This window comes from Lissotriton helveticus, chromosome 3_1 (assembly GCF_964261635.1).
Source record: "Lissotriton helveticus chromosome 3_1, aLisHel1.1, whole genome shotgun sequence".
NCBI lineage: Eukaryota > Metazoa > Chordata > Amphibia > Caudata > Salamandridae > Lissotriton > Lissotriton helveticus.
This window is the reverse complement of record NC_136061.1, coordinates 1,675,710,858-1,675,738,206: the sequence shown is the minus strand read 5'-3', so window position 1 is coordinate 1,675,738,206 and position 27,349 is coordinate 1,675,710,858. Positions and strand designations below refer to the sequence as shown.

Below are 27,349 nucleotides of genomic sequence, written 5' to 3'. Positions count from 1 at the left end.
GACGGTGGCAGAGTTGGGGACCCGGACACTGCTCAACAGGACCGGACACAACAGCAACAGGGTGAGTATTATCAAGGGACTGAGGGTACGGGGAAGATGGGCACAATGGCACACATGCACAAGTAAGCATATCACATCTTCGGACAAACCAACTCCCACCTAGAGACCAATGTACCCAAGTATGCAACATGTCAGCACTGTGCAAGCACAGAAGTTGAAGGCACACCGCATGTAAGGGATAAGGGGCATTGAAATCAGAGCTGCAGGGGTGACTTTTCCAAAATGTGGCAAACACACATCACATGCAGTGCACATAAACATTGCTAACGAAGTGGCTAAATCTGCAAAACACCTACAACAGAACACAGGACACAACTGGTGCCACTTGGGTGCAGACACAGGCCTATCACATGTGGCACTGCACAAGTACAAACACACACACACACACAAGACTGTTGTCGAAATGTCCACTGTCCCCAATCAAATAGGCAGCTCCTCCCAAACAGCCACAATGTACCCAGTCCTGCTGTCTGTATGAAAACATGGACAATGCGGCAACATACATGTAGACACATCATTAAACTGCATCTCCCCTTCACATTGCAGAGGGAGAATCAACACCTCCTGCAGAGCATCCCAACCCTCTCTTCTCTGATGACGAAGAGGACCACCACAGCTTTGACTCTGATGCCCTCCAACTGCTCGTGGAGAGCATGCGTGGCCCACTTCCAGGAGCTGGGCAGCCCAGCTGTTATGAGGAGGCCTCACCTCCTGCACAGACCGCACAGCAGGTAGCACCCCCCCACCATGGCTGCCTCCCAGGACTCCCACGATGAACACATGGCCTTCCACCGTCGTATGTTGGCATGCCAGGAGCAGCTGGCTGAACAGGTGCGGGTGGGCTTCGACTGCATGGCAGACTAACTAGATGCCATACGTGGGTGTCTAAGTCCCATCAGGGACCACTTACAGTACCTAATGGACACCCGGAGTATGCTCCATGCTCTCCAATGGACCATGGCTGCTATCTCTGGAGCCCTGACTCAGAGAATAGAACAACTGTCCAGTCAGAGTGGCTCTAGCAATGTCACACAGGAGTTGTGAAACATGCGGAGGTTAATGGAGGCCAAGGAGCGGGTGAAAGCAGAAAGTGCAGCTGCCACGGCTGCACACCAGCGAGAGGTAGGTGGGTTCCTCAATGACCTAAGGACCATCCTCATTGCATTGCTGCCACGAGGCTAAGCACTGATGCATGCTGCTGCTACCACTCCATCCACATCTCTACCCCCTGAAGTGCCAGTGCCACACAGTGCTGGAGACAGAACATTACCACCCATACGTGAGGCACATAAAACAGCAGAGAACAAAGATGTGGATGATTATGCCCTCATGGTAAGAAGGACGCAGTAGAATGCATCTCCGCCATGGGGCTTGGTTCTGCTCTCTGCATCATCACCTTCCACTTTCCCCCGATGCACTCTGCGACATTCACCTTGGACCTCAACATGGACTGCCATATGCTGTTTGATCGCTAATGACACAGCAATCAGACTGCGTACTAAACTCTTCCTCTTCCTTTGGACTTGTCATTCCCTGAAGGACTCTGGCTGGCCCTCCACTGGCCAACCTCGTCATGTGGGGTTAGCATGGCCCTGTACTGCTCCAGATGCAACATTCCACTGAATGTGCATTCAACATTCAAATTCACACGATGTGTCATGTCTATGGTCTGTCATGTTTGGAAATATGGATGAATGTAGGCTCACTGGACTTCTCCTACATCCATGTGGCTCATGTCGTAGAACAGGGGTCACAGGGTGACACATTGCCGAATGTGGTCCGGGTGGCTCGGGCACAACAACAGGGTCACACTCATGAGTTATTTCCTTCTCCAGCCCAGTACTGAACCACGCCCAGGGTCCCTGGGTAATTTACAAACCCTTACATGGGACTGCCATACACCAGGACAGCCCACACCGTGCATGCTCACAGGGGGGGGAACGGCAACACTACATGTCCCGGGTCTGCCCTGAAATAATCTGCTGATCACAGTTCTAGCTGTCAGCATGCCACAGCCACTCCCTCACGGCTGGTTTACACCCACACCGCACCCATCCAGCACATGTGTCACAGGACATGTGACCCTGCCAATAAAAAGGGCCGGGCGCACATGCTCAACGACATTTCCACTCTCTATCTGGGTGCATCCGTGTGATGTTTATGTAGACATGAGGGCCTTGGGCCCAGCAACATCACATTCGCCAGGACTGGTGGTGACATGATGGCGTCAACAACACGATACCCAATCATACAGGGTCCATGACTGTGGGGACACAGACTTGGTGGTATCAGATACATTGCAGCCGGCACAGGAACACCGCCATGGGACGGTGACTTTAGATGCACTGATGTAAGGGCACCTTAAGTGCTGAGCTGGTTTGGAGCCTACAATGATGACCCGTCCAAGCAGTCCAGACTGCTCAGGATTTGTGTGCCCTGCTGGACCGCAGTGTAGGCCAGAGCTAGCTAGAGGTGGGCGTAGTGCACGTAGTGGGGCTACGCGAAGCTCCGCGAAGTGGGGTGGGAGCTACGCTCACCCACACACTTCACGTAGCCCTACTAAGCGCCACCCGCCTCCCTCCCGCCCTCTTCTACAACCCCATTTTTAATATTAAATGCACTAAAATTAATGAAAAAAAACTTACTTTGCATGCGGCGTCCCGGGGCTCCCTCGTCCTGTGTTGATGTGCCGACTTCTTCAGACGCATGCGCGGGCGCCAGCGCATGCGCATTTTCAGTGAGAAATGAGCGGGCGCGTCAACAGGAAGAGGGAGCCCCGGGACGCCGCAGGCAAAGTAAGTTCTTTTTCATTCATTTTAGTGCATTTAATATTAAAAATGGGGATGTATTGCACATGGGCGAGTTAGGGCTACACCATCAACTGGGCGAAGTCTATAATTTTCGAACTACGGGGACCACTCCCGCCACTCCCGGACTCCTGTCCGCTGGCACTGGCGCGCACGTCCTTCAAGTATCTGGGGATTCACATCACCCGGGACGAGGCGGAGTTCGCACGACTGAACTTGCAGCCCCCCTTACTCCGCCTCCGTAGTGATGTGCAACATTGGAAAGAACTCCCCTTAACGTTACTAGGAAGGGCAGCGCTCTTTAAAATGATGGCTCTGCCACGCTTCCTATATGTCCTTGAGAATGCTCCGTATTTGGTGCCGGATAGCTTCCTCCAGAAAGTAACGGCACAACTCTCAGGCCTGCTCTGGGGCAGCCAGCCAGCCCGAATCTCCCACTCAAAGTTGAACAGGGGATGGTACGACGGCGGCATTGCGCTACCCAACGTACGGCTGTACTACTGGGCGGCCCAGCTGAAAATCCTTAACCAGTGGATACACGCCCCGCAAGAGGACCCGGCGTTTAAGGCGGACAGGGAGCAACTGGGTACGAACAGTTTGTTGACCCCTCTGTACCACCGTGGTGTAGCGGCAAAGCTGATTGGGCCTACGAAGCACACAGTGCGTCTCTGGTATAAGGCACTAGCGAAGTTGAAATGGGATGGAATCATCACTAAACTTACACCTCTATGGGACGCGAAGGCGTTGGGCCACTTGCGGCGCTCCAAGGGCTTTGCGCAGTGGGATAGTATCGGCATCTCCACAGTGGGGGATATGTGGACAGGGGAAGGTGTAATCTCCTTTGCCACCCTACAGGAGCAATATGACTTAAGGGGAACTGAGCTCTACAGATACACTCAGATCAGACATGCGCTGCAAGCGGCGATCCCGCCTCACACATCCCCACCCGAATCCTCCCCTCTAGAAGACCGTCTGCTCACGGATTACTTGCAGGAGGGGGCGACTTCGATGACGTACCGTAAATTAGTGAACAACATGCCTGATCCGCTGGGTAAACTGAGAGACAAATGGGTGTTGGAGGTGGGCGATCTAGACGAAACCGAGTGGAACGCAGCCATGGCGTCCCCACGCGAAGCAGGCGTATCCTCCAAATTCCGCCTGGTACAGTTAAAAATCCTACACCGGGTTTACTACACTCGCACGACATTACACAAGCTGTACAGGGCTGAGCATCCTTATTGTCTCAGGGGTTGCGGAGCGGAAGGCTCGTTCATACACACGATCTGGGAATGTCCACTGATGGTTAGTTACTGGCAAAGAATATTGCGCACTATGGCCCAAGCACTACACACTACACTTACTCTGGATCCGCGAATGTGCCTGCTGAATGTCTGGGGGCCGACTGACCTCGCCTTTTACGCAAGAACTTGGGTAACGGTGGGGTTGGTGACGGCGAAACGAGATATAGCGCAGAAATGGGGGTCGGCTGAACTCCCCACACTGGCCCAGCGGATCTGCAACATGGATATGCTCATGCTGACTGAGAGGGCGGTTTATAAACTGAGGGGTAACCCGCGTAAGTGGAACGGGGTGTGGCAGACCTGGAACTCCTACAGGGGGGACATATGTGAACCCCTGGAAGAGGATGATCTTGAGGGCTCAGAGAGTGGGGAAGACCACTGATTGAATGGGGGGATGACTATTGGGTGCTTTACACGGGAGCGGGTTGGACTTGCCTAAGGGAGGGCGGCGTGGAGGGGTGAAATGAGGCGGGGGGCACAGGAACGCTTGATAGGTCCCTCTAAGGATAGACTGGGATACAGGATATTGATGATACTGCCTCACCTACTTGCCGAACTATGTGTGCAGTTTTTATTGTTTAAGTTGTTTCTGTGCAAACCACGATCGAGAAACAGAAAAAGCAAACTGTATTTTTCACGATACAAGTATATTCCTTGTCACCATGTCACTCGATTTGCCGAATTTTCACTTGGAACTCGGGGGACTGATACACATTGTGTGATTCTCCGTTTCATATGTTCTCCATAGGGACCCTACGAATGTATATGATCATGTGGCTGGTGAAGTTAATTGTATTATTTGTGTTTTGCACCCAAAAAAAAAATTTAAAAAAAAAAAAATGGGGATGTATAAGAGGGCGGGAGGGAGGTGGGTGGCAGACAACTTTGCTCCGCCATGGAGTGTGCGTAGTGTTGCCTAATACGCCTACTTTGCGAATCGCGAAGTAGGCAACACTATGTATGCTCCGTGGACGGAGCGAATACTGCGCCCAGAGTTACCTACCGCCACGTGGCATCGCATCCCAGATCACAGATTTAGTGGCACCTCAAGGGCTAAGGGGGTGTGCAGCCTGAGATGAAGCCGGGTGCACTGGTATGTCCTCTGGCTTGGAAAAATCAAGACCCAGAATCAAATGTGAGACCTGGTGGCCTGCGGAGTGGGGCTGCATGATGTGGAGCGTGCCAGGTCCGTGGGCCAAGGACAAGTGGCTTGCAATGGCATGTGGTGGGCCCTCATTTAGACATGCCAAGGGCGGAAGGTGATCAGTGAGGCCTGGGTGCGTAGTGGCAGGCATGCACCGCTGGGTTGCGGGACGGGCTGAGGTGCATATGAATGGGTGTGCAGGGGCAGGCATGCACTGCTGGGCAGCAGGAGGGGCTGAGGTGTATCTGTCTGGGTGCACTGGGGCGGTCAGGCGATGACGTCTTGTGCAATTGTATGTACTTTACCATTCATGTATCTGGACTCTGTTTCAGATGACGGGTCTGTTTCAGATGTGAGACCTGGTGAACTGCATTCCATACCGGCACATGCTTGGAGACATACCAGTGGCAGCAGGTGAGCACAGTTTGGCCTGGGTGCTCATTATCGGCACTCTCTCTCCCTGTCCATCTCTTCTGCTATCTGTGTCACACTCCCCCTCTCTGGCCATCTTTATCACGCTCCCTCTCTCTGTCCATCTTTCTCATGCACCCCTTCTTTGTCCGTCTTTCTAATGCTCCCCCTATCTGTCCGTCTTTGTCTCACTCCCCCTCTCTGTCCGTTTTTCTCTCACTCACTCTCTCTCTCCCCTTCGCTTTCTCCCTGTCTTTTGATGTGCGCAAAACACACCTTCTCATCATGATTTTTGTCTTGCAGGCTGTGACCTATGGATTGTCCATAGGGGAGCGCCATGTGTCTCCATTTCTGTTCTGTGTTTATTTGAATCAATTTTCTTTTGTTACATCGAAGGTGAATGTGTGATGCTCATTTTTGTGACGACACATGCATGTCACCAAATGTGATTGTGCGACATCAGGCAGATCATTTGGTACATGATTTCGTGTTGTTGATGTGGCATGTCTTTGACCCGGGGGGTGAAGGGGGTACCTGGGGGTGGTGGCTGTGGGTGTTCAGGCCCTGTTGCGGCTCAGAGCTGCATGGTCGTTAGCTCCATGGCATCTGTTGCCCTTCAGGTGTGGATCTGGCTGGGCTCCATTTTGTGGTGCAGGCTGTGATCCTACTTTGCACCAGGTCGGTGCTGGTGTTAATTTCCTTCAGCTAATACACCTTATTGAGTGTTTTGTGATCTTATCGCCGATCCGGCTGATCATTGAGAATGTTGTGGAGTGGTGTTGTCATGGCTTTTTGCACCCGAACACCTACTCTGCATCTCATTAGCGATAGTTGCGAGGGGGTCATCTGTGGCGATGTTTTTTGCGGCTGGTGTCGTGCGTAAACTGGTGCTATGGGCTGTTAACACCAGCTTGTGAATTTGGCGATAAATTTATTGCAACTTTGGCTGCGATAAAGTGCCGTTAACTCTGCGATTTGCCCCAATATTTTTCAATACCTTCTAAATAAAGCCCCATTATTTTCTAGCAATAATTGAAACAGCAGCCATTCCATTGTGTTTTCCAGTCACTTCGTAACCCGAGCCAGTCTCTTACATTGCCAAGAAATGGGCTGAAAGCTTGAAATTTATAATAGTTCAAGCTATATTGTACAATGTTTTGTAACATGCGAAATCAGGAACATATGTTTAGTCATATGAATGTAAACCAAATCTAAGTTCACCAACTGCTTGTGAACTGAGAAAAGGCAAATATGCATATACAGGTCGGGAATATTTGCATAGCTATCGTCATTAGACAAAATGTTACGACAGTCAGACTGCACACCTTATTCAAGTGGTGTCTTCATCACAACCCCAAAAAACAAGCAATGCATTACGAAAAAGAAATACATTGAAATAACAAAACTTACAAACCTGTTCCACTCCCTATACCTAAGACATTGATTGAAGACTTCCCTTCTCCAGTTCTGAAAGTAAAATGGATACAAAATGTTATTGCTGTGAATCAATTAAACGATATACTTATGCTGAATCGAAAATGTGTTGTAGTATAGAAGAAGACATATATATTTAATGTTATCACCTGAAAATCTGAGATCCATTGTTTTTCTAATCACACATATCTGAATTATTACATAAGTACAGTTTAATGGAAGTAATGGAAGTTTGAATTGTTTAGATCCATAATGTACGTATTTTTCAAATGAATGACAATAAAAAGACAATACATTTGAATCAAAACATCATGATTAGTTTCGGCGTTATCATTGTCTCATATATATACTGTTAGACCTTTAATCTTTAGGGTAATCTTCCCCCAAAATTGTTGCCTGCTTACTTTCTCGTTTTGCTGTATCATTTTGTTGAAACCAAAGGGGATGATGGATGAAGCGTTTGAGCAAATCAAACACTCACCCCCAGTCAACTGATCTGGGTTTAATCTATCATCATTCTTTCGCTTACTCCACCACACCAGTTCAGACATGTCCATATGCAAATCAGTCTGACCCCGTAATTCATGGGAACAGGCCAGCCCGAACTGCCAAGCCATGTCTTCCCTGGACCAGAAACAAGCATCCTGGGACCGGTTTCGGGTTCATAACCCTCATCAGCTAGACTAGCTTGAATCCAGTCGCAGAGTGAGCAAGGGACCCACGTCTGGGCATACCCTGCCAACTTAGGGCGAACAAAGCGATACCAAAGGGGATGATGGACGGAGCGTTGAGTGTTTTTCTGTTCCCCCTATGTTGGAAGGGTATGCCCAGACGTGGGTCCCGTGCTCACTATGCCACTGGAGTCAAGCTACCCTGGCTGATGACGGCTGATAGCCAGAAAATGGTCCGCGGATGCTTGTTTCCGGTCCAGGGAAGACATGGCTTGGCAGTTCGGGCTGGGCTGTTTCAATGAGGCACAGGGTCAAGACTGATTTGCATATGGCCATGTCTGAACTGGGGTGGCGTGGTGAGTAAAATATCAATGGATTAAACCCAGATCTGTGACTGGGGGTGAATGTTTTGCCAATGTGCAACATTCCGTCCATCATCTTGTGTGTTTTGCTGTCTCATTTTGTTGGGCTTAGGTCTCTAAGAACTTTACCATTGCTGACCAGTGCTAAAGACCCTTGTAAAGAGGTATACCATATACTCAATGCCTGTAATCTAAATGCTACTGGTGAGCTTGCAGCACTGATTGTGCTACCTACACAAGTAGCATTTCAAATCTGCTTCACACCTGCCATTGTAGTGCCTGTGTGTGCAGTTTACTACCACTTCGACTTGGCATTTAAAACCACTTTCCAAGCCTTAAACTCCCCTTTTATCACCCCATGGTAGGCAAGGTGCTGTGTTAGTAAAAGTTAGGACGTGCCCTTTTAAGTTTTACATGCCCTGATATTGACAAACAGCTACATTTTGTTTTTTATTACTGTGAGACCTAGTCCTCTATAGGCTGGCATTGGGAATTACTCAATACTCTTTTAAGCTGTAATTCCCGAGTGGAAAGGACTTGTTGCATTTTGAATCTTTCAAATGGTAATGCTCAATCCTCTTTAATGGTAAAGCTGAATTTAACCATATTATTTTAGAATTACACTTTTAGAAAGTATATTTTACCACACTAGGGCAACGCAATATTCCCCCAGGAAACTGGGTACTTAAGTCAAAAAACAAAATGTCCATGGTGGGATTATTTCCAGTATACTTTGTGTTTTTTGTTGGTCTTTAAATCCAACACTGTAATTATTATGCAGAAGACACCATATACAGTATAACAATATAATGAAATAAAACTCAGGCATACTGGTAAAAAACTAATTCTTATTTTATTTTCACAATTGTTTTTTTTATTGTACAAATTATTCCTAAAAAAGATCACTGGGGAAAGATATATCCTCCTAACCACATGCAGTCCCAGATACACAGCCCAAACACGTTTCTTCTTCTTTGCTCCTAAATATTATGGATATATATCAGTGCAATATCAATGTGACTGCTGATGAGTAACCGTAACATTTCGGTCCCTTAAGGCCAAGTGGTCCACAAGACCATCATCAGAAAACAGGGTAGAAATGCCCAATAAGTGACAATCACCTGAATGGCCTAATAAAATAAAACAAAAATTAGTGCAAATGAATAGTACGCCAAAGAGTACCATGCTTTAAGTGCTGGGACTTTGACCCTTTCAAGAGAATGCACTACTGGATCTGTGAAGTACTTTACCAGGAGTAAAGACTGCTGTGCTCCAAGGATTGCCATTCTGCTTGACTGCTGCTCTGGAGGAAATGCGTTTCTGCTTTGCTGTGCTGCTCTGCTGCTTGTTGATCTCTGCCCTGCTGATGACAAGGACTGGACCCATCTCACTTGAACCCAGGATGACCCTAAAGGCTTGCTGACTTCCCCTGTGTTCTGAAGTCTCAGGGCCATCAATAATGTCCTTTTACTCTAAAACAGCACATCAACTCTGCCATCTGTAAGTCCTACTCTGCCAAGTAAATAAATGTAAATGTAAAATGTAAATGTCCATTATTTGTTAAGCGCAAACAATTATCCAAAGGTGTCAAAGGGCTGGGGGCCATCAGGAAGATTCAGCGAGTTATTGCCCAGAGTCATATGGTGCTGGGCTGATATGCCGCTGGCACCTGGGATTGAACCGTGAGCCCCCAGGTTTCAGAGTCAGCCGCCCTGTCCGCTGCGCCACACCTCTTCCAAACCAGCCTGGGCCCTTCAAAGGTGACTTCTGCTGTCCAGAACCATCAGAATCGGCACTGGGATGACTTTGCGCCAATCAGACCCAACGCATTGCCCTTCAGCACCGACGCAGAAGCCAATTGATGATATAATTTTGATGGACTGCCTTGCTTCACGATGATGGACAGCGCGGCTCAAGGACGACGCAGCCCCTACATCATAAAGGGGTTTGTTGAAGAAGCCATCATTTTCTGCGTGGATTGGAACAGACGCATCGAGTCTTCGATGTTGATGCTTCTTCCACAAAATGTTCTTTTTCAGCAGGACCTGGGTCACACATTGCCCTTTTAAATAAGCCTGACTGCTCTCTGCCAAGCTACCAGAGGGTGAGCACAGGTTATCTTTTAGTGTGTATCTAGCTTGCCCTGCCTAGAGTAGGTTCCTGCTTATATGGGGTGCCCCAGTACTAACATTTGTGATCAGCAATGAGGACAGGACTTGTGTTTGTGCAATACCATTTAGTAACTCATTCTTAACAACAACTCTATACTAAGACCAATTCAAACCTTTTCCAATTCTCCCTAAAATGGCATTTTTGATTTTCCAAAAGTGTTTTTCCCAATACTCATTTTTTCCTGGAATGTCTGTGGCCTTATCTGGCAATATGGATTCCAGCGGCCAATCTGGAGATCCACAGAGTGGCCCAGCTCAAGCGATTCTGACAAGAAAGAAGGGTGTTCACTAAGGGAAGTGCCAAGAAGGCTGAGCTTCTAAAAGACGTAAGAACAAGGGCAGTGTGAGAAGTTGGCCTGGCATATGCTGTCCACTATTCTAGTGGGCACCTTGCACCAGTCCAAATGACCCTTATTGATGGTAGTAGGTTAAAGACAACCTTTATAGAAAGCTATCCTAGTGGTATCTGTGGAGAGCAGCCTTCAGGCTAAGTCTTGGAGGAATGTAAAGGAGCTTTGTTTTACGAGAATATAATCTTGTGAATGACCAAATGAAAGGAGAACCACACTAGGTATATAAATAAAATATATGTATTTATTCTAAACACATCCCTCTAGTCCCTTTATGGGGCTAGAGGCAAAAGTACATTCAGTAACCTTAATAACACACAGTAAATTGCACAATATACGTTTAGCCCTTGGGGCGTACTAAACCATATATTACGAAAATGGTATAAGAACCACGACTGGCATAGGGACAAGGCTTATAGCCTGTACAACCGCTGGCGCCACCAGGAACCACCCAAAGTAGGTACACAGGGGACCCACAAGGGACGCTTGCAGTGTCTAAACACAGCCGCGAATCACAATTAACTTCTATGGGAAAAGTCGCAATTGGAATTTTAAAGATAAAGGACACTTAGAAGAGGACTTGGAGCAAACCCCTTCAGAACTAGGAGTCTCTAGAGCCAACACCCATGGTAACACCGGAGTACTCGAGTTACCTCACCCAGGGAAGCCAGGTGCATAGGTGTCTTTTGGTGTCGGGTTTCGTCGTCGTTTGCAATGGCAATATGCTGCAAAGTGCTGCTGGCGTCCAAGTGTAAAGTGTCCAGTGTGATCCAAGCCTGGATCGAAGATGAGAAGAACCTGAAAGCAGAGGGGACAGAGTCTTGGTCACTTGCCAGTGACCAGGGGCACGATAGTCAAAAGCCCACCGATTGGTGTTTTCAGGTGAAGAAGGTGAAGCTTGACTCTTCAGCCACGATTACCAGAAGGCATCAATGACAACCAGGTTCTGGATTTGAGCTATCCCATGAAGAATGTCAAGTTCTGCGGTGTTGGTTTCTGTGTTGGACCCAACAAGCCTTGGCAACAGCAACCCACGCAGAAAGCATAGCTAGGTTTCAGTGCAGACCAGCAGGGTCTGAGGGACTCACTACTTGGTAGAGAGTCAGGGCATGACTGGAGCAACCAGGGAAGCCCAAGGAAAAGCAGAGTTACCTTCGTGTGGACCCACCAGTCAAGGAACCAGGGATCGCGAAGGAGCCTCAAGCGGAAATGCAAGAAGCGGGCTCATGGAACACTCGTGGAGTGTAGGCCCACAACCTTCAGTGCAGCTGGTGCTCAGGGCTTACTCTAGAAGGAATCAAATGCACAACTTCAGGAAAGCTTGGGAAGTCAATGCACTAGCAAATGTGCATGGTGTTCAGCGGTTCCGGTTCCACGTCACTCGTGAGGGCTTCGGATTTCAGCTTTGCTAGGGACTCTCGTCGTCCTCTGAAAAGTCTGGAAATCCTCTTCCTGTGTTGCAGATACTTCGGAGTCCATCGGGGTCTTTGGAAATGCAGACTGGTAAGATGCTTTGTTGGTGCCTACTTGAGCAGGGGAGTCACTCCTTGACCCCAAGGCAGATTCTTCCATCCTCTAGTCTTTAGTAGAGCATCGAAGTTCCAGTATTCAGTGTAAGAGTTTTGTCCAGGTGTAATCTAAAGTCCTATTGCCAGGGGTCCCTTACTTATACTAAGAAAAGGGGCTGGACTCTGGGGACCCACCTATGGGAAGGCCTGGAAAGAGGGGTGGCTAGTCCAGTTTTGCACCAGAGCATGGGCTGGTAGCCCCTTCAACCGGTTTGAACTGGGCTATGCACAGGGACACCAAATGTGCTCCCCAGTGCTGACTTCAAAGCACTCTGGGAGTGCACCCTCCCAGCCCCAATACACAAAAACCCTGTCTGGGAGGTGGTTACACCTCCCTGTGATAGGAAACCTATTGTCCAGGCCTCCCCTGCTGGAGTTTCATCCGGCAGCAGGAGGTCAGACTCGTGTCTGTGGCTGCAGCATCCTTTTTGTGATGCCAGGGCTCTTTTAAACTATTACCGGTTAGACCAGTGTGTACATGTCTCTCCCTCTAGAAGGGTGGAATTCTACCCTGCCAACAGGACTGGTGGGTAAGATTCCAAAGTGTTTGACACCAAACATGACATGTTTCCATGCAGCCATTCCAAAGTTAGCATTTACCGCGAGATTATAATGCACTTAAGAGTATATGGCCTGGCTGCATCACAGAATAGCCTCCGAGAATAGGCTCTGAAAGCTGCAGAGGGGCCCAGCTCATGCAAGGGCACCCTCTCACACAAAACCAAGCACTCTGCCTTCAGGATTGATAAGGCCTGCCATAGGAGTGACTGATAGGTTTATATGTGTCAGTGATTAAGGGTAGATATAGGTAACCTATATCGTAGTAAGGGGTGCATGCACCACCTTACCCAGGCTGCATTAGCAGTCCTGTGGCGTCATTTTGGAAGGCTTCCCAGGGGTGGCATAATACATACTGTAGCCCCTGGTAGGCCTCTGGGGTACCTATGCCCATGGTACCTAAGGTACCATATACAAGGGACTCATAAGGGTACCCCAGTAACCAAACTGGAGTGTACCCAAAATATTTGGAATCAATTTAGAGAGGAAAGCTGATAGGCTGGGTCCTAAATAGCAGGATTCCAGCCAGGATCCCAGCCAAACTAAGTCAAAAACCATCAAGACACAAGAAGAAAAAGTGGGGGAAACCATGTAGTTAGATTCCACCTTCCTACAGGCAGCAGCCCATCATACCAACACAGAGGATGAGGAGGAGGGATCAGAGTCTGAGGAGGAATAGGAACGGGACCTGTCTGGAGGTCTTGTCATGCAGTCTACTGATGTAGAGGTAACATTCTACCAGGACGGGAAGTCTGCAGCACATCAGGAAGCAGTGTGTCTTCAATAAAGCTGTCCCCAGAGGAGTTGAAGGCTACAGCTTGTAAAATTGAAATTAGAGAAGGAGCAGGCCATGCCAAGCTAGAAAAGGAGCGGGCCCTTGTTAAAATGGAGAAAGAACAAACTCTAGAGGAGAAGAGAGTAGCCATGTTGTAGAGGAAGATGTCCCATGAGCTAAGTCTCAGAGAGCTGGACATAGGAGCCCTACAAGTCGGGTCCAGCAACATCAATTCAGGTAGCACACCTGAAGTATCCATTTGTGAGTATGGAGTCAGGATACCCAAGAATGTCTTGCCCAGTTTTAAGGGGTTGACATAGATAAATGGTTTGCATCCAATGAAGTGACTCTGAAAGTGCACACGGTCCCATAGGATTTCTGGGGGTGTAGCTTATGGAGGTATACACCCACAGTGGGAAGGGTCACACTCCTTACACGAGAAATAGAGGACCAGACATGCTACACTGCTATGAAGACCATCTTTGTCAGTAGGTTTCGGTTAACAAACCTGTGACCAGTAAGTGCTCGTTCATGAAGAGACAATGGAGTAAGCTGGTCCCAGCTACTATGGGTCCACATCTAGCTGAGACCCTGCCGACCTTTTCCTCCAATGCTGACACCGATGCTCAGCTTCTTAATGACTGGATTAGGAATATGTTAACATCTATAGCCCCGGCAACAGCCACTATATCTAAACGAGACTCCCCATCTGCCCCCTGGTTCTCTCAGGAGCTTAGAGTGCAAAAATCGCACTGTAAAAAGTTGGAGCGACTTTGGAGGCAAAATTATGATCCTGCAGAGAAGGCCAGCTATAAGGAAGCATCGAAAAAACTGCACAAAGCCATCAGAAAAGCAAAAAAACAGTATTATGCGAACTCGATTCAGCAAGCTGAACATTCAAGCAAAGAAACCTTTAAAATAGTTCAGTCTTTTTTCAAACCCATATGCATTGAGAGGGAAGTTTCCCCATCAATCTCGTTTTGCAACAGCATCTCTGACTTTTTTGACTCTAAAATCAAGAAAGTATATGAGTCTTTTGGGCCAGTAAAAACCACGGTAAAATCCGATTCAGCGGATTTAATACCGAACCGTGCTACCCTGACACAATTTGATTAATAGACCTAAATATGGTCAAGTGAGAACTAAGTCGCTGTAAATCGGGCTCGCCAGACGACCCTTGCCCTCCTAAAACTCTGGAGCCGCATAGCTGACTTTGTGGCCCCCGCTATTCAGCGTATATGGAATTTGTCCATCTCATCGGGGGTGTTCCCGAATATTTGGAAACATGCCACTCTCCTCCCCCTAAAGAAAAAACTTAATGGGGACCCTAAGGATCTCAATAATCTCCGTCCGATCTCCCTCCTTGCAGCACCAGGCAAAATGCTTGAAAAAGTTATCCAGCGGCAATTAAACCAATTCATTGAACACAATAAAACTCTACACGAGACGCAATCAGGCTTTCGACCTGGATTTAGCACCGAAACAGCTTTAGTTGAGGTGGCAGAGTCAGTGAGGTGGTCGATGGACTCAGGAGACTCAGCGATGCTGGTGCTCCTGGATCTGTCGGCCGCCTTTGATACGGTCGACCACGCTATATTACTGTCTCGACTGGAGGAGATAGGTATCCAGGATCAGGCGCTGGAGTGGTTACAGTCCTCTCTGACTCAAAGAACTCAGAAGGTGGCATTAAGGGACGTCTCTTCTACACCTAAAGGTCTGAGCTGTGGCGTCCCACAGGGCTCGGCCCTGAGCCCACTCTTATTTAATGTTTACCTGGCTCCACTCTTCACGCTGATCGCCAATTGGGGGATCAAGGCAATCTCATACGCCGATGATACCCAATTGGTGTTCCCATACTCAGAAGTGTCAGAGGCAGCCTTCTTAAATTTCAAGGGGTGCCTACAAGACGTAGCCTCCTGGATGTACACTAATAAACTAAAACTCAATACTAGTAAAACTGAGGTGATCTTCTTTGGCAAAGACCCCCCCCCCCACCATCTGAGCTGTGGTGACCGGCAGAGATGGGTCAAGCTCCCTCGCCGAGCCATTCAGCAAGAAATCTAGGGGTGCGATGGGATGATAAGTTGTTCTTTGCATCACACATACAGCAAGTTGCTGGCTGCTGTATGAGTAAGCTGAGGAATCTACGTAAGATCCTTCGACTTCTACCAGTTAGCTGCCGAAAAACTGTAATCCATGCCACAGTTACATCCAGGCTGGATTACGCTAACGGTCTATATTTGGGCCTACCAAAGTACCTTATACAGCAACTGCAACTGGTTCAAAATGCGGCTGCGAGACTTTTAATGAGGATTCCGTTCAAGTACTCAGTCTCTCCGTATCTCCTTTCCCTTCACTGGTTACCAGTTGCCAGTAGAATAAAATTTAAAGCACTTACTCTGGCCTTCAGATCCATATACGGAATCTGCCCAAATTAACTGAAAGCTCGACTACCAAGATACTCCCAATCCCGCTCTCTCAGATCCAATAACCATGTTCGACTGGCAGCCCCTAGAGCAAAAAGAGCCCGGCTGGGCGGACGTACCTTCTCGGTCAATGTCACAAAACTATGGAACTCATTACCCGTTACTCTCCAACAGGCCCCATCTGAAGCTTGCTTCAAACATTTGCTGAAAACCTGGCTGTTTACCCAGCCACGCTAAACGCTACCCTCTCCAGCTTCCGCGGTCTTATCACCTGTTCTCTTAGCGCCGGGACACCTCCTCGTGAGGTAGCTGATCGCGCTATACAAAACTCTATAATAAAAAAAATAATAAAAAAAAATAACCCCTTAAAAGTATAGGCAATTGTTCATGGCCAGCCACAATCTGTCCACAAAGACATGTGTGGATTTATTGGATTATGCTTGTAAGGCAATGAAGGACCGGGTGAGGGGCAGCAAGGTTGATGACTAATCAGGGTTGTAAAACCTAGTTTTATAGAAGTACATGCTTGATACTTGTTTTCCAGAGCTGTACCAACACCTGGGTGATAGCAATCTTACTGACCCCAGGATGCTTGCTGAGGAGGAAGGCATCTGGGTCAGCACCAGAATGTCCAAGAAGGTATCTGGGAGGGGCTTCCAAAAGGGTGGTCAGGGTTCCTACCAGAAGACACAGAGGGGGATACAAAAAGACAGAGTACTGTAAAGGCTCACAAAACCACTTCTAGGGGAACGGGTCTGGTTTACATTCCCGATTTGCCACCAGAGGAAAAAAGACCCTGACAAAAGACAGCAGCCCAAGCCCATCAAGTGCTATGAGTGCTATAGATATGGACACTACTTGGGGGGATCCCAAGTGTCTAAAAAGAGCACCACTTCCCTCTGGGGGAAAGATTCCAGGAGTGGCTAGTATAGTGGTGGGGATAAGTTTGTCCCAGTTAATGTGTGAGAATTTATTGGGGTTACCCTAGTGTCTATAGTTGACAGTGAGATGGTCCCTAAGACTCATTTGTCCACAAATACTACAAAGTATAGGCAGTAGGGCACGATTAATGAGCATGGTGTTGAGGCTCTGAGGTATACAAGTGCAAGTAAGACTATGGTAGGGGTCAGCTGGTGTCCCCAGAGCAGATGTTTCCCAATGTATTCCACCAAGTTGTTGTGGCTGACAACAGAGAGGCCCTTGCTCCATTTGAGTGACTTTCAGGCCTTCTGAAAGTTGCTGTGAGCCTGCCATGCCTGTGGAGTGTTTGCTTGGTAATGACCTTGAGTACACTACCTGGAAGGAAGTGGACCTCTAGGCTCATATGGAGATGCTGGGGTTACCTGACTGGATCTGGCTACCACACGGCCCATGGCTGCCCAGGATGTGAGCCAAAAAGAGATGCAGCCTAGAATAATGGCCCAGCCAGGTGCTAAGAAGGGAAAAGGCAGAGGGTGCAGGAAATCAGCCCCCCAATGTACTCCCAGTTATATAGATGGAGCACCTGTGGTGACTGCCCCGGAGTCCACTGAGGAGGGTATTGCTTTCCTTGGTGACCGGTCTACACAGCTGGATGGCATGTAGAAGGAGGACCCAACAAGGAGGAGTTCTGTAGGGGGCAAAGGGAGTGTCCAACCCTTGAGGGCATGAGGCAAGAGGATGAAGCCCAAGCAGCAGGTGATGCCTCTGAGAGTCATCAGATTTACTGGGAGGACAACCTCCTTTACAGTGAGCCTAATGCTCCTGTGCATGGGACGACAAGCTCCCTGGTGGTCCCCCAATGCTACAGCGCCTTCCTACTGGAACTGACTCAAAAGTCATCTGACAGAACACCTAGGCCAAGACAAGACCTTTTAAAGGCGTGTCCCCCACTTTATTGGCTTAGGATCATGAATTCCTCAGATGCATTCTGTAGCTCTTGTGTGACCTGCCAGGCTAGTGGGAAGACAGGGCAGAGGCTGAAAACCCTCTTTAATCCCTTGCCTGTCATTGGTACACCCTTTGAGTGGGTGGGCATCAACAGTGTTGGGGCTATGGATCACCAGACTGCATCCAGCAACAGGTTTATGCTGTTTCTGGATGATCATGCCACTAGACACCCATAGGCAATCACTCTGAGGACCATGACTGCACCAGCATTGGCAAAGGCTCTGATGGGTATTTTTACCATAGTGGTTTTCCCCAAGGAAGTTGTATCTAACAGGGACACGAACTTCATGTTTACATAAAAGCAGTCAATGTGGAAGTAGTGTGTGGTGACCTACTTGATGAGAGACTCAACAAGACTCTGAAGGGAATGATTAGAAGCCCATCCACGGCCCTAAGTAATAATGTCATGCCCGTTGTATTCCTACAGGGAGGTAGAAAAGAAGGGAATGGGCTTCAGCCTGTTGTTGCTTCTGTATGGGCATCCTGCCAGAGGACCTCTTGATCCTCTGGCAGGGTGCCCATACAGAAGCAAAATGGGAGCAAGCTTCCAGTAAGATTCCCCAGGATATAGGAAGCTACATGCTGGCCTTCAGGACGCAAATGGCTAAGTTGTGGAAGGTAGCTTCTGACAACTTAGAAGCCAGTCAAGTTGTTATGAAAGATTGGTAGAACTAAACTTCTACCACTGTAGAATTACAACCCAGGCAGAAAGTGTGCGTTATGGAACCTGTGGGACCCAGAGCCCTTCAGGACGGTTGGACTGGGCCCTATGAACAGAGGTGGAATGCTATAGAAAGAGAAGCATTTGCTGTGGTCTGGACACTGAAGAAGATCAGACCATAGCTCTACACCTGTTTGGTACTCAATTCCTGGTTCAGACTGACCAGAGGCCCCACAAGTGGCTCATGCAAATGATGGGTGAGTATCCAAAACTTTTGAGGTGGTCCATTTCCCTACAGGGTATGGACTTCAGGGTTGAACATAGACTAGGGGTACACCATGCCAATGCTGATGATCTATCCAGGTTCTTTAGTGATAAGAACTCCCTAGAGGTCGGGTAGTTCTCCCCACTTTCAAATGGGGGGGACCCATGTTAGACCTGTTATCCTTAGGGTGGTGGTCCTCCAACCTTTTGCCAGCTTACCTCCTCATTTTCTTGCATCTTTTTGTTGGCCTTAGGACTCTGAGCACTTTACCACTGCTGACCAGTACTAAAGTGCATGTGTTTCTCCCCTAAGCATGGTAAAAGTGGTGTATATACAAATTGCATGTGTTGTTTACAAAGTGGTATACCATATACCCAGGATCTGTAACCTAAATGCTACTGGTGAGCTTGCAGCACTGATTGTGCCACCCACATAAGTGGCCTTTCAAACCTGTCTCAGGCCTGCCACTGAAGGGCCTTTTTTGTGCAGTGCCATTTCGACGCGTTATAGTTACTACAATTAACTATAACGGAGGAATTTCAATGGTTTTGTATGAGTGAAATGTCCAGCTAACTATAACACTCCTGAAACCTATTGTTTTTCAGTGAATTTCAAAGGTTTTTTAAATACTAATTCCAAACTATAACATGTCTGAAACCTATGGTTTTTTTCAGTGAATTTCAAAGGTTTTTTAAATGACAATTTTTAAATGTATTATTTGTTATATTTATTTTTTGATACTGATTTTCTACATTTTTAAAAAATATATATTTTTAGATGTGTTATTTTTTAAATTACATTACATATTTTTAATATAAATTCCCAAAAATGTTTTAAAAATATTGAAATTCTAATATTGTTTTTTTATTTTATATTTTTTCAAATATACTTATATTATTTTATTTATTGAGTTTTTTTCCCAATTTTTTCAGGGAGTTGCGCACTCAAAGCGTTCCTTTCTCGATCGCTGAGCGGAACCTAGACAACCATCCGTGCTAGTTTTTGGGGTTTTCCTCCCAAATTTGCCAAAGCAAAAATACACTGCGTTAAGTGTAATAGATTGCTTTGCTATGGAGAGCAGTCTGTGGATTTGGTTTGTCGAGAAATAGACAACCATCCGTGCTAGTTTTTGGGTTTTTCCCCCCGAAATTCATTGTTTTGTTCCTCCAGTTGTCTTTTTATTCTTTAAAAAAAAAAGAAGTTAAAAAAATATATAAAACAAAAAAAAAGTTATTTTCAGAACTAACTAATCTGGTTAAACAAGAGCTATATTTGTATGATCGTGTGTGAAAGTTTAGACAAATGTATGTGTAGTGCATAATTGACTGAAAGAATACATTTGTGGTGTATGGTGAATGTATATCAGGTCACATAATATCCTATGACAGGTTCCAAAACGACATGGTATAAACTGGGTGATTTGGAAGACGGTATTAATACTTTGTAGCTTCTTGCAGGTCTGTATGCATACTATATGAAGAAATTAACTTGTAGTAGGGTTAATAGCTAGGCCAATCCTTAACTATATGAGTAATATGTAGAGTAATTTCAGTACTGCAAAGAGAGCAAGATACATTTATAAGTACTTAGGTTTTGGCATAGTGATAGGACATGTTTATAGATTAGTGAAGGGAAGAGATGGCGCCTGATGTGACATGTGCAAACACACTCCGAGATGTGTTTTAAGATAAGAAATGTAGGCTCTTTTAATACTGAAAGTCCCTGAGCCCTACTAGCCCACTGTGTCTCTCTATTAAATATCATTCAGGTGCGTTGCAGAGAGGTGCTCTGAAGCCATGTCCCATTTTATACCTCTCTGCAATAAAAAAAATGTGGGCACTTTCTTCACATATCTGGTGGGTTAGTTAGCCCTCAGGGACACTCGGTATTCATATTAACTTTATCCTGTAACTTAAAACGCCAGCAGAGCATCTTTTTACACATATCTTCTCTGTCCATCCTCCCTCTGACCAGTACTAAAGTGCATGTGTTTCTCCCCTAAGCATGGTAAAAGTGGTGTATATACAAATTGCATGTGTTGTTTACAAAGTGGTATACCATATACCCAGGACCTGTAACCTAAATGCTACTGGTGAGCTTGCAGCACTGATTGTGCCACCCACATAAGTGGCCTTTCAAACCTGTCTCAGGCCTGCCACTGAAGGGCCTTTTTTGTGCAGTGCCATTTCGACGCGTTATAGTTACTACAATTAACTATAACGGAGGAATTTCAATGGTTTTGTATGAGTGAAATGTCCAGCTAACTATAACACTCCTGAAACCTATTTTTCTTCAGTGAATTTCAAAGGTTTTTTAAATACTAATTCCAAACTATAACATGTCTGAAACCTATGGTTTTTTTCAGTGAATTTCAAAGGTTTTTTAAATGACAATTTTTAAATGTATTATTTGTTATATTTATTTTTTGATACTGATTTTCTACATTTTTAAAAAATATATATTTTTAGATGTGTTATTTTTTAAATTACATTACATATTTTTAATATAAATTCCCAAAAATGTTTTAAAAATATTGAAATTCCAATATTGTTTTTTTATTTTATATTTTTTCAAATATACTTATATTATTTTATTTATTGAGTTTTTTTTCCAATTTTTTCAGGGAGTTGCGCACTCAAAGCGTTCCTTTCTCGATCGCTGAGCGGAACCTAGCCGCCATTTTAGGATTGTTGTGTAGGATTCACGTAGAGTGTGCGATGGGTACATATTTTCCTGCACGATCGCTATGCGACTCCTAGCGCATACGCGACATATACGTATTACGTTATGCGACGTTCGCATGCTTCCGCGTGACGCCATATACTTGTTCGACGCGGTGCGTGCGCCATTCCCGCAAATTTTTTTATGTTTAAAAAGATATATATATGTATCTAATATAAATATTAAGGGAAGACATTATCTGAGCAAATCATACAAATAAGATTCTTTTACTTTTAAAAAACCTATATTACTTTTAAATGCAACTTCGGGAAATCGCACTGGGTGCGTGCTGCCTATGCGCATGGTGCGCGGTCCCCATGTGACCTCACAAATCGACATTTGATTGGTTCATAACAGTTCCTATTCTAACTATTGAAGAACCCCACTCATTGCAATCATTCCTCTTAGACTTTCTTGGGAGGAACATCTCTCTGCTGAGAAGAACCTTTTTTGGGAAATTGGACACCTATCATTACGTACAATGGCTTCAGGACAGCAGCCAGCACCTGATTCTGACCACTCTTCAGATGAGTAATTTGTTTATGAACCTCCACCTCCTGAGAGGTACACCTCAGTGGTGTGGAAGTTTTTTTCTATACCAGAGGGACAGAAGTAAGTAAACTCTGTCAAGGTCACGTGCAAAATCTGCAAAAGGGTCCTCTCCAGAGGTAACCCCGTGAAAAAATTCTCTTGCTGGACGGCAAGTATGTTTAAACACCTAAAAACACAGAATCCTGTGAACTTGATGAAGGAAGAATGTAGAAGATTGACTCAAATCCCTCCAGCTGCAGTTCTTAGCCCCTCTGCTGCTGCTACGTCCTCTGAACATCTTGACATACCTCCCAAATTTGCCAAAGCAAAAATACACTGCGTTAAGTGTAATAGATTGCTTTGCTATGGAGAGCAGTCTGTGGATTTGGTTTGTCGAGAAATAGACAACCATCCGTGCTAGTTTTTGGGGTTTTCCCCCCGAAATTCATTGTTTTGTTCCTCCAGTTGTCTTTTTATTCTTTAAAAAAAAAGAAGTTCAAAAAATATATAAAACAAAAAAAAAGTTATTTTCAGAACTAACTAATCTGGTTAAACAAGAGCTATATTTGTATGATCGTGTGTGAAAGTTTAGACAAATGTATGTGTAGTGCATAATTGACTGAAAGAATACATTTGTGGTGTATGGTGAATGTATATCAGGTCACATAATATCCTATGACAGGTTCCAAAACGACATAGGTATAAACTGGGTGATTTGGAAGACGGTATTAATACTTTGTAGCTTCTTGCAGGTCTGTATGCATACTATATGAAGAAATTAACTTGTAGTAGGGTTAATAGCTAGGCCAATCCTTAACTATATGAGTAATATGTAGAGTAATTTCAGTACTGCAAAGAGAGCAAGATACATTTATAAGTACTTAGGTTTTGGCATAGTGATAGGACATGTTTATAGATTAGTGAAGGGAAGAGATGGCGCCTGATGTGACATGTGCAAACACACTCCGAGATGGGTTTTAAGATAAGAAATGTAGGCTCTTTTAATACTGAAAGTCCCTGAGCCCTACTAGCCCACTGTGTCTCTCTATTAAATATCATTCAGGTGCGTTGCAGAGAGGTGCTCTGAAGCCATGTCCCATTTTATACCTCTCTGCAATAAAAAAAATGTGGGCACTTTCTTCACATATCTGGTGGGTTAGTTAGCCCTCAGGGACACTCGGTATTCATATTAACTTTATCCTGTAACTTAAAACGCCCGCAGAGCATCTTTTTACACATATCTTCTCTGTCCATCCTCCCTTTCTTCACCTGTGTGCAAACACAGGCCATTGTACATTTTAATACTTAGTTAAACTTACCTTCACAGTAATAGAAATAAAAAATGCTACACATTTTTTTCAGTTGTTTTTTATAATTTAAATTTCTGAGAATTTCATATTTTAGAATTAGGATCTGTGAAAGAGAAGAAAAAATACAGTTATAATATATACTGTTATATTTTTTACAACACAGCATAATTTTAACATTTTATAAAATATTTTCTTTTGTTGTTTTCAGAATATATTGAATGTCACTAGAAACAGTGATTTCAATCATACTCATCATATCACAGCGGGCAAAAAAAAGAAACAATCCGTAAGATTGTTTTAAAAAAACAAAACTACATCCTCAATAACAATCCAAAAAATACAAATCGCACATATCTTAAATGCTTTCTTCTAAGAGAAATGTCTTACTTGAATATGAAAAACTCAAAAAATAATACAATGAACAATTAGGATTATTAATGTTCATGCACTGCAAAAATTGTTGTTTAAAAATTCATGCTGACAGAATGTGCAAGAAAAAGTCCTTAATTCTCATAGATACTTTTCCTCTAGGCCAAATAGTATTGTTGAAATCCTTTGTTTTGAAATTGTCCAATAGTAATGGTATTAATATATATTATTAAGTTCCTCATAGGCCGATTTATGTTCCTAAAACTTAGGTTTTAAAAATATTAAGTAGGAATTTGGTAATTCTTTAGGCAAACGTTTAAAAACCAATTGAGTATCATTACAATTTGTCCATCCTTTATCACATTTTAAAAAGGCAGTGTAATGTCCAGATGTAGAAGGACCATCATGGAAAATAATTGCTACTGCTACAAAAGTTCTTCCTGATAACGATACTTGAGTTGCTACAAAATGTTTAATTAAAGTTTCCAATTTTCTTCCATCAGCTGTACAACGTTGCATCACTACAATTATATACTGTCCATATTTTTCTATAAATAATGTTGATAACATTTCTGATTTGCATTGACTACACTCCATGTTTTGATTCGCTGCTTTAACTAGTTTGTTGAAAGACACTGATTTACAGTCTGGTAATGTCAAATATATAAATCGTTCAGTGTCTATGTTAGTGCTATATGTAAACAAACGATTTTCACATTGATGTTCTCATTTATAACGAAGGCCGAAAAGATTTTTATTTTATATGCCTTCATTTTCTAATACAGTAAGCATACACATTAGAAATTCCTAAGCATCTTGTTGGATATTTTGCGTAAAGTGTGTAGAACAAGAACATATATCCAATAGATTACGAATATCAGAAATTCTTTGTATATTAATTTTTTATCAGTACTCAATTTTTCATAAACAAAATGCAACAAGGAACACAATCTTTTTACTCGATTCTCCATAATTTGATGCAGTTGATACCTGAACTATTTTCAAAGTAATAACCAACAATCTCTTCAACAGTGTCCTTTTTCTTTTTGCTTGCAATCACAACATTATCTTGTTTTTTTTCCTTATCTATACCTTCACTACAGATATTCTCATACCTTCTTTTTCGACTACCACACACTTTTCAAATACAGGATATCGACCTTAATTGGGAGCATACGCTCTTCTTAACCTATTATACTCTTTTACACAGTTTGCATCTACAGTAATCTTTGTCTCATCAAAATCAAGCAAATACAATCCAGATAAAGTTCTGACTTGAGACAAAGCAACATATGCCACACCCTCTTCAAACACGGTACTTGTTCGCCAAAGCACTGTCTACACTTAAACCTTGAGGTTTTTGAATAGTCACTGCAAAAGCCAGAGAAAGTGAAAACTGTTTTCTACGGACATATAAATCTTTAACAAGCAAAAAACTAACTGAACAATGGTTGATTTGTTTCCCTTCTTCAATCTGATCAAATTTAAGTTTAAAAAAAATCAATTTCATCTTTATTCTGATAATGAACAAAATCCACAACTTTGCCCATTGCTCCATTAATGAAACCTTTTTCTACATCCAAATTACGTCTTAAAATTACCAGACAGTTTATATATGCATATAGATTCTTTTCTAAACCAGCAGTTTTAAATATAGATTTTACTGAAGAATCCAATTTTGTTCTCATTTTTTCTGTCAAAATAATAGGGATTCCTTCATGCTCTCTTTTATAAATAGCTTCCATTTTTATTATTTCTTCATTTTCCAGCTTCAAAAGTTGTTCATTGAATATGGAACACTCACGCAATGCTGGCATTAAGCAGATTATAGATTTGTTTTCTGCAATTTTTATATATATTTTCCCAGGAACTACATTTTCATTTGGAAACAAATTGAAAAGTACTCGTGTCTGCAAAGCTTGTTTGCCATGTTCTGTCAGTACTCCAATTCTTATATCTTGAAGAATAGTTCCATAATCAACATCATTTGTCTTTCGCATATTTGTAATGAGTTCTTTGTATTCAAAATATGACAAAATATTAATGTTTCCAACGCTGCCCAAAGACTTTTTGGTGTCTTCATGCGCAAGTGTTTTAAATACTGGTTGTCCTTTTACGGGAATAAGTTGCAGTATATCTCCAAAAACGGTAATATGTTTCCTCCAAATAAGACATTGTACTCTGTTTTAAGAAGTTGCTGCATTCTTAAATGCACAAAAGCAAGCATTAAGTTTGAGACCATGCTTACTTAATCAATAATCAGAAGTTTAATTTTCTTAAACACTCTTAAAACTTCACAACAAGCTTCTCCAGATAGTTTGTGATATTCCAATCGTATTCATGCTCCACAGGTAGCATAAGTAAACGAAGCAATGTAAGCCCTTTAATTGCGTAAAATTCAATAGATTCTTGTCGACACTTCAAATACTACTGCAATCCCAAGTATACACTGGGGCTTTAGGACGTCTCCCTAGAACTTCATCAGCTAACACTTTTTCTGCATTTCTGGGAACCATTATCTCTTTCTCAATTGGACAACCATTTCTAACCTCATAAGCTCGACCACTGGTATCAACTGCATGCAATAAATCATTGGTCTGAAAATAACTCTCTCCATTAAAGAAAGGCTCTAGTCGTGAACTATGTTTCCATTCACCCCAAAAAAATCACAAAAAGCCTTTGAACAATGATTCCAATATGATTCTTCTTTTTATAAAATAGTGCTCTTGTTCCATATTATTTCACCTCTTTGAGCAAGTTGAGATCCACTCTATTATAAAATACATTTTACAAATTTCTTTATACTGATTTTGCCTTCTCTTACCATTTGTCGTATCTTTTGACTGTAAATTAACTTTTTTTTCCTTTCCTATTATTTTTATTATTTTTCCTAGTTGAATCAATGCAATAGTTTGCACATTCTGCACACTATTTCAAGGCTTTGTACTTTTTAAATGAAATCCTTTGTTGTCTTACCAGAAGATTTTTTCTTTTTACCCACATGATGTTGGTCATCCAATACTTTTTGTTGACATTTGTTCAAATAATTGTACTTGAGGTGTCCTTTTCTCTTTTTTGATTTTTCAGGCATGATAACTTTATTTTAATGATGATAAACAATATCTGTAAAAAATAAACATAAATAAATGTATTTTAATAAAGTTATAAATTATACTTTTCTAATACTATACAAACACATTCTATATAAAAACCATGTAACCACTTTCTTTTGTCATCAATAATTGAAATTGTAATTTAAGGTGTAGACTTAACTGTATAGCAATGCAAAGTGACTGACAGGGTGTTTGCAGCAATGTATGGATACTGACTGGGGCATTGTAGGCCTGAAATACAAGTGTAAAGGTGGTTAGAGCACTACATACATAGTGCATAGGAGTTTGAAGCAGTCCATCTGCTAAAGCCTGGCTCGCTATATGAGTACGTGGATACTAACTGAATGATTGGAGTAATATAAGGAGAGACACTGGGTAAATGTATAATTGTTTGTATTTTACGGCACTGAAT

The 27,349-nt window shown here is 43.9% G+C and overlaps 1 protein-coding gene across 4 annotated transcripts in view; it reads right to left on the bottom strand.

The window, feature by feature from the left end:
- LOC144823712 (histamine N-methyltransferase A-like) overlaps positions 1-27,349 on the bottom strand; it is a 396,640-nt gene that overhangs the window by 285,986 nt on the left and 83,305 nt on the right. For all 4 annotated transcript variants that reach the window (XM_078682459.1, XM_078682462.1, XM_078682460.1 and 1 more), the window contains exon 3: positions 7,138-7,190. In XM_078682459.1, the coding sequence (XP_078538585.1) occupies positions 7,138-7,190 (53 nt within the window). The remainder of the gene's footprint in view (positions 1-7,137; positions 7,191-27,349) is intronic.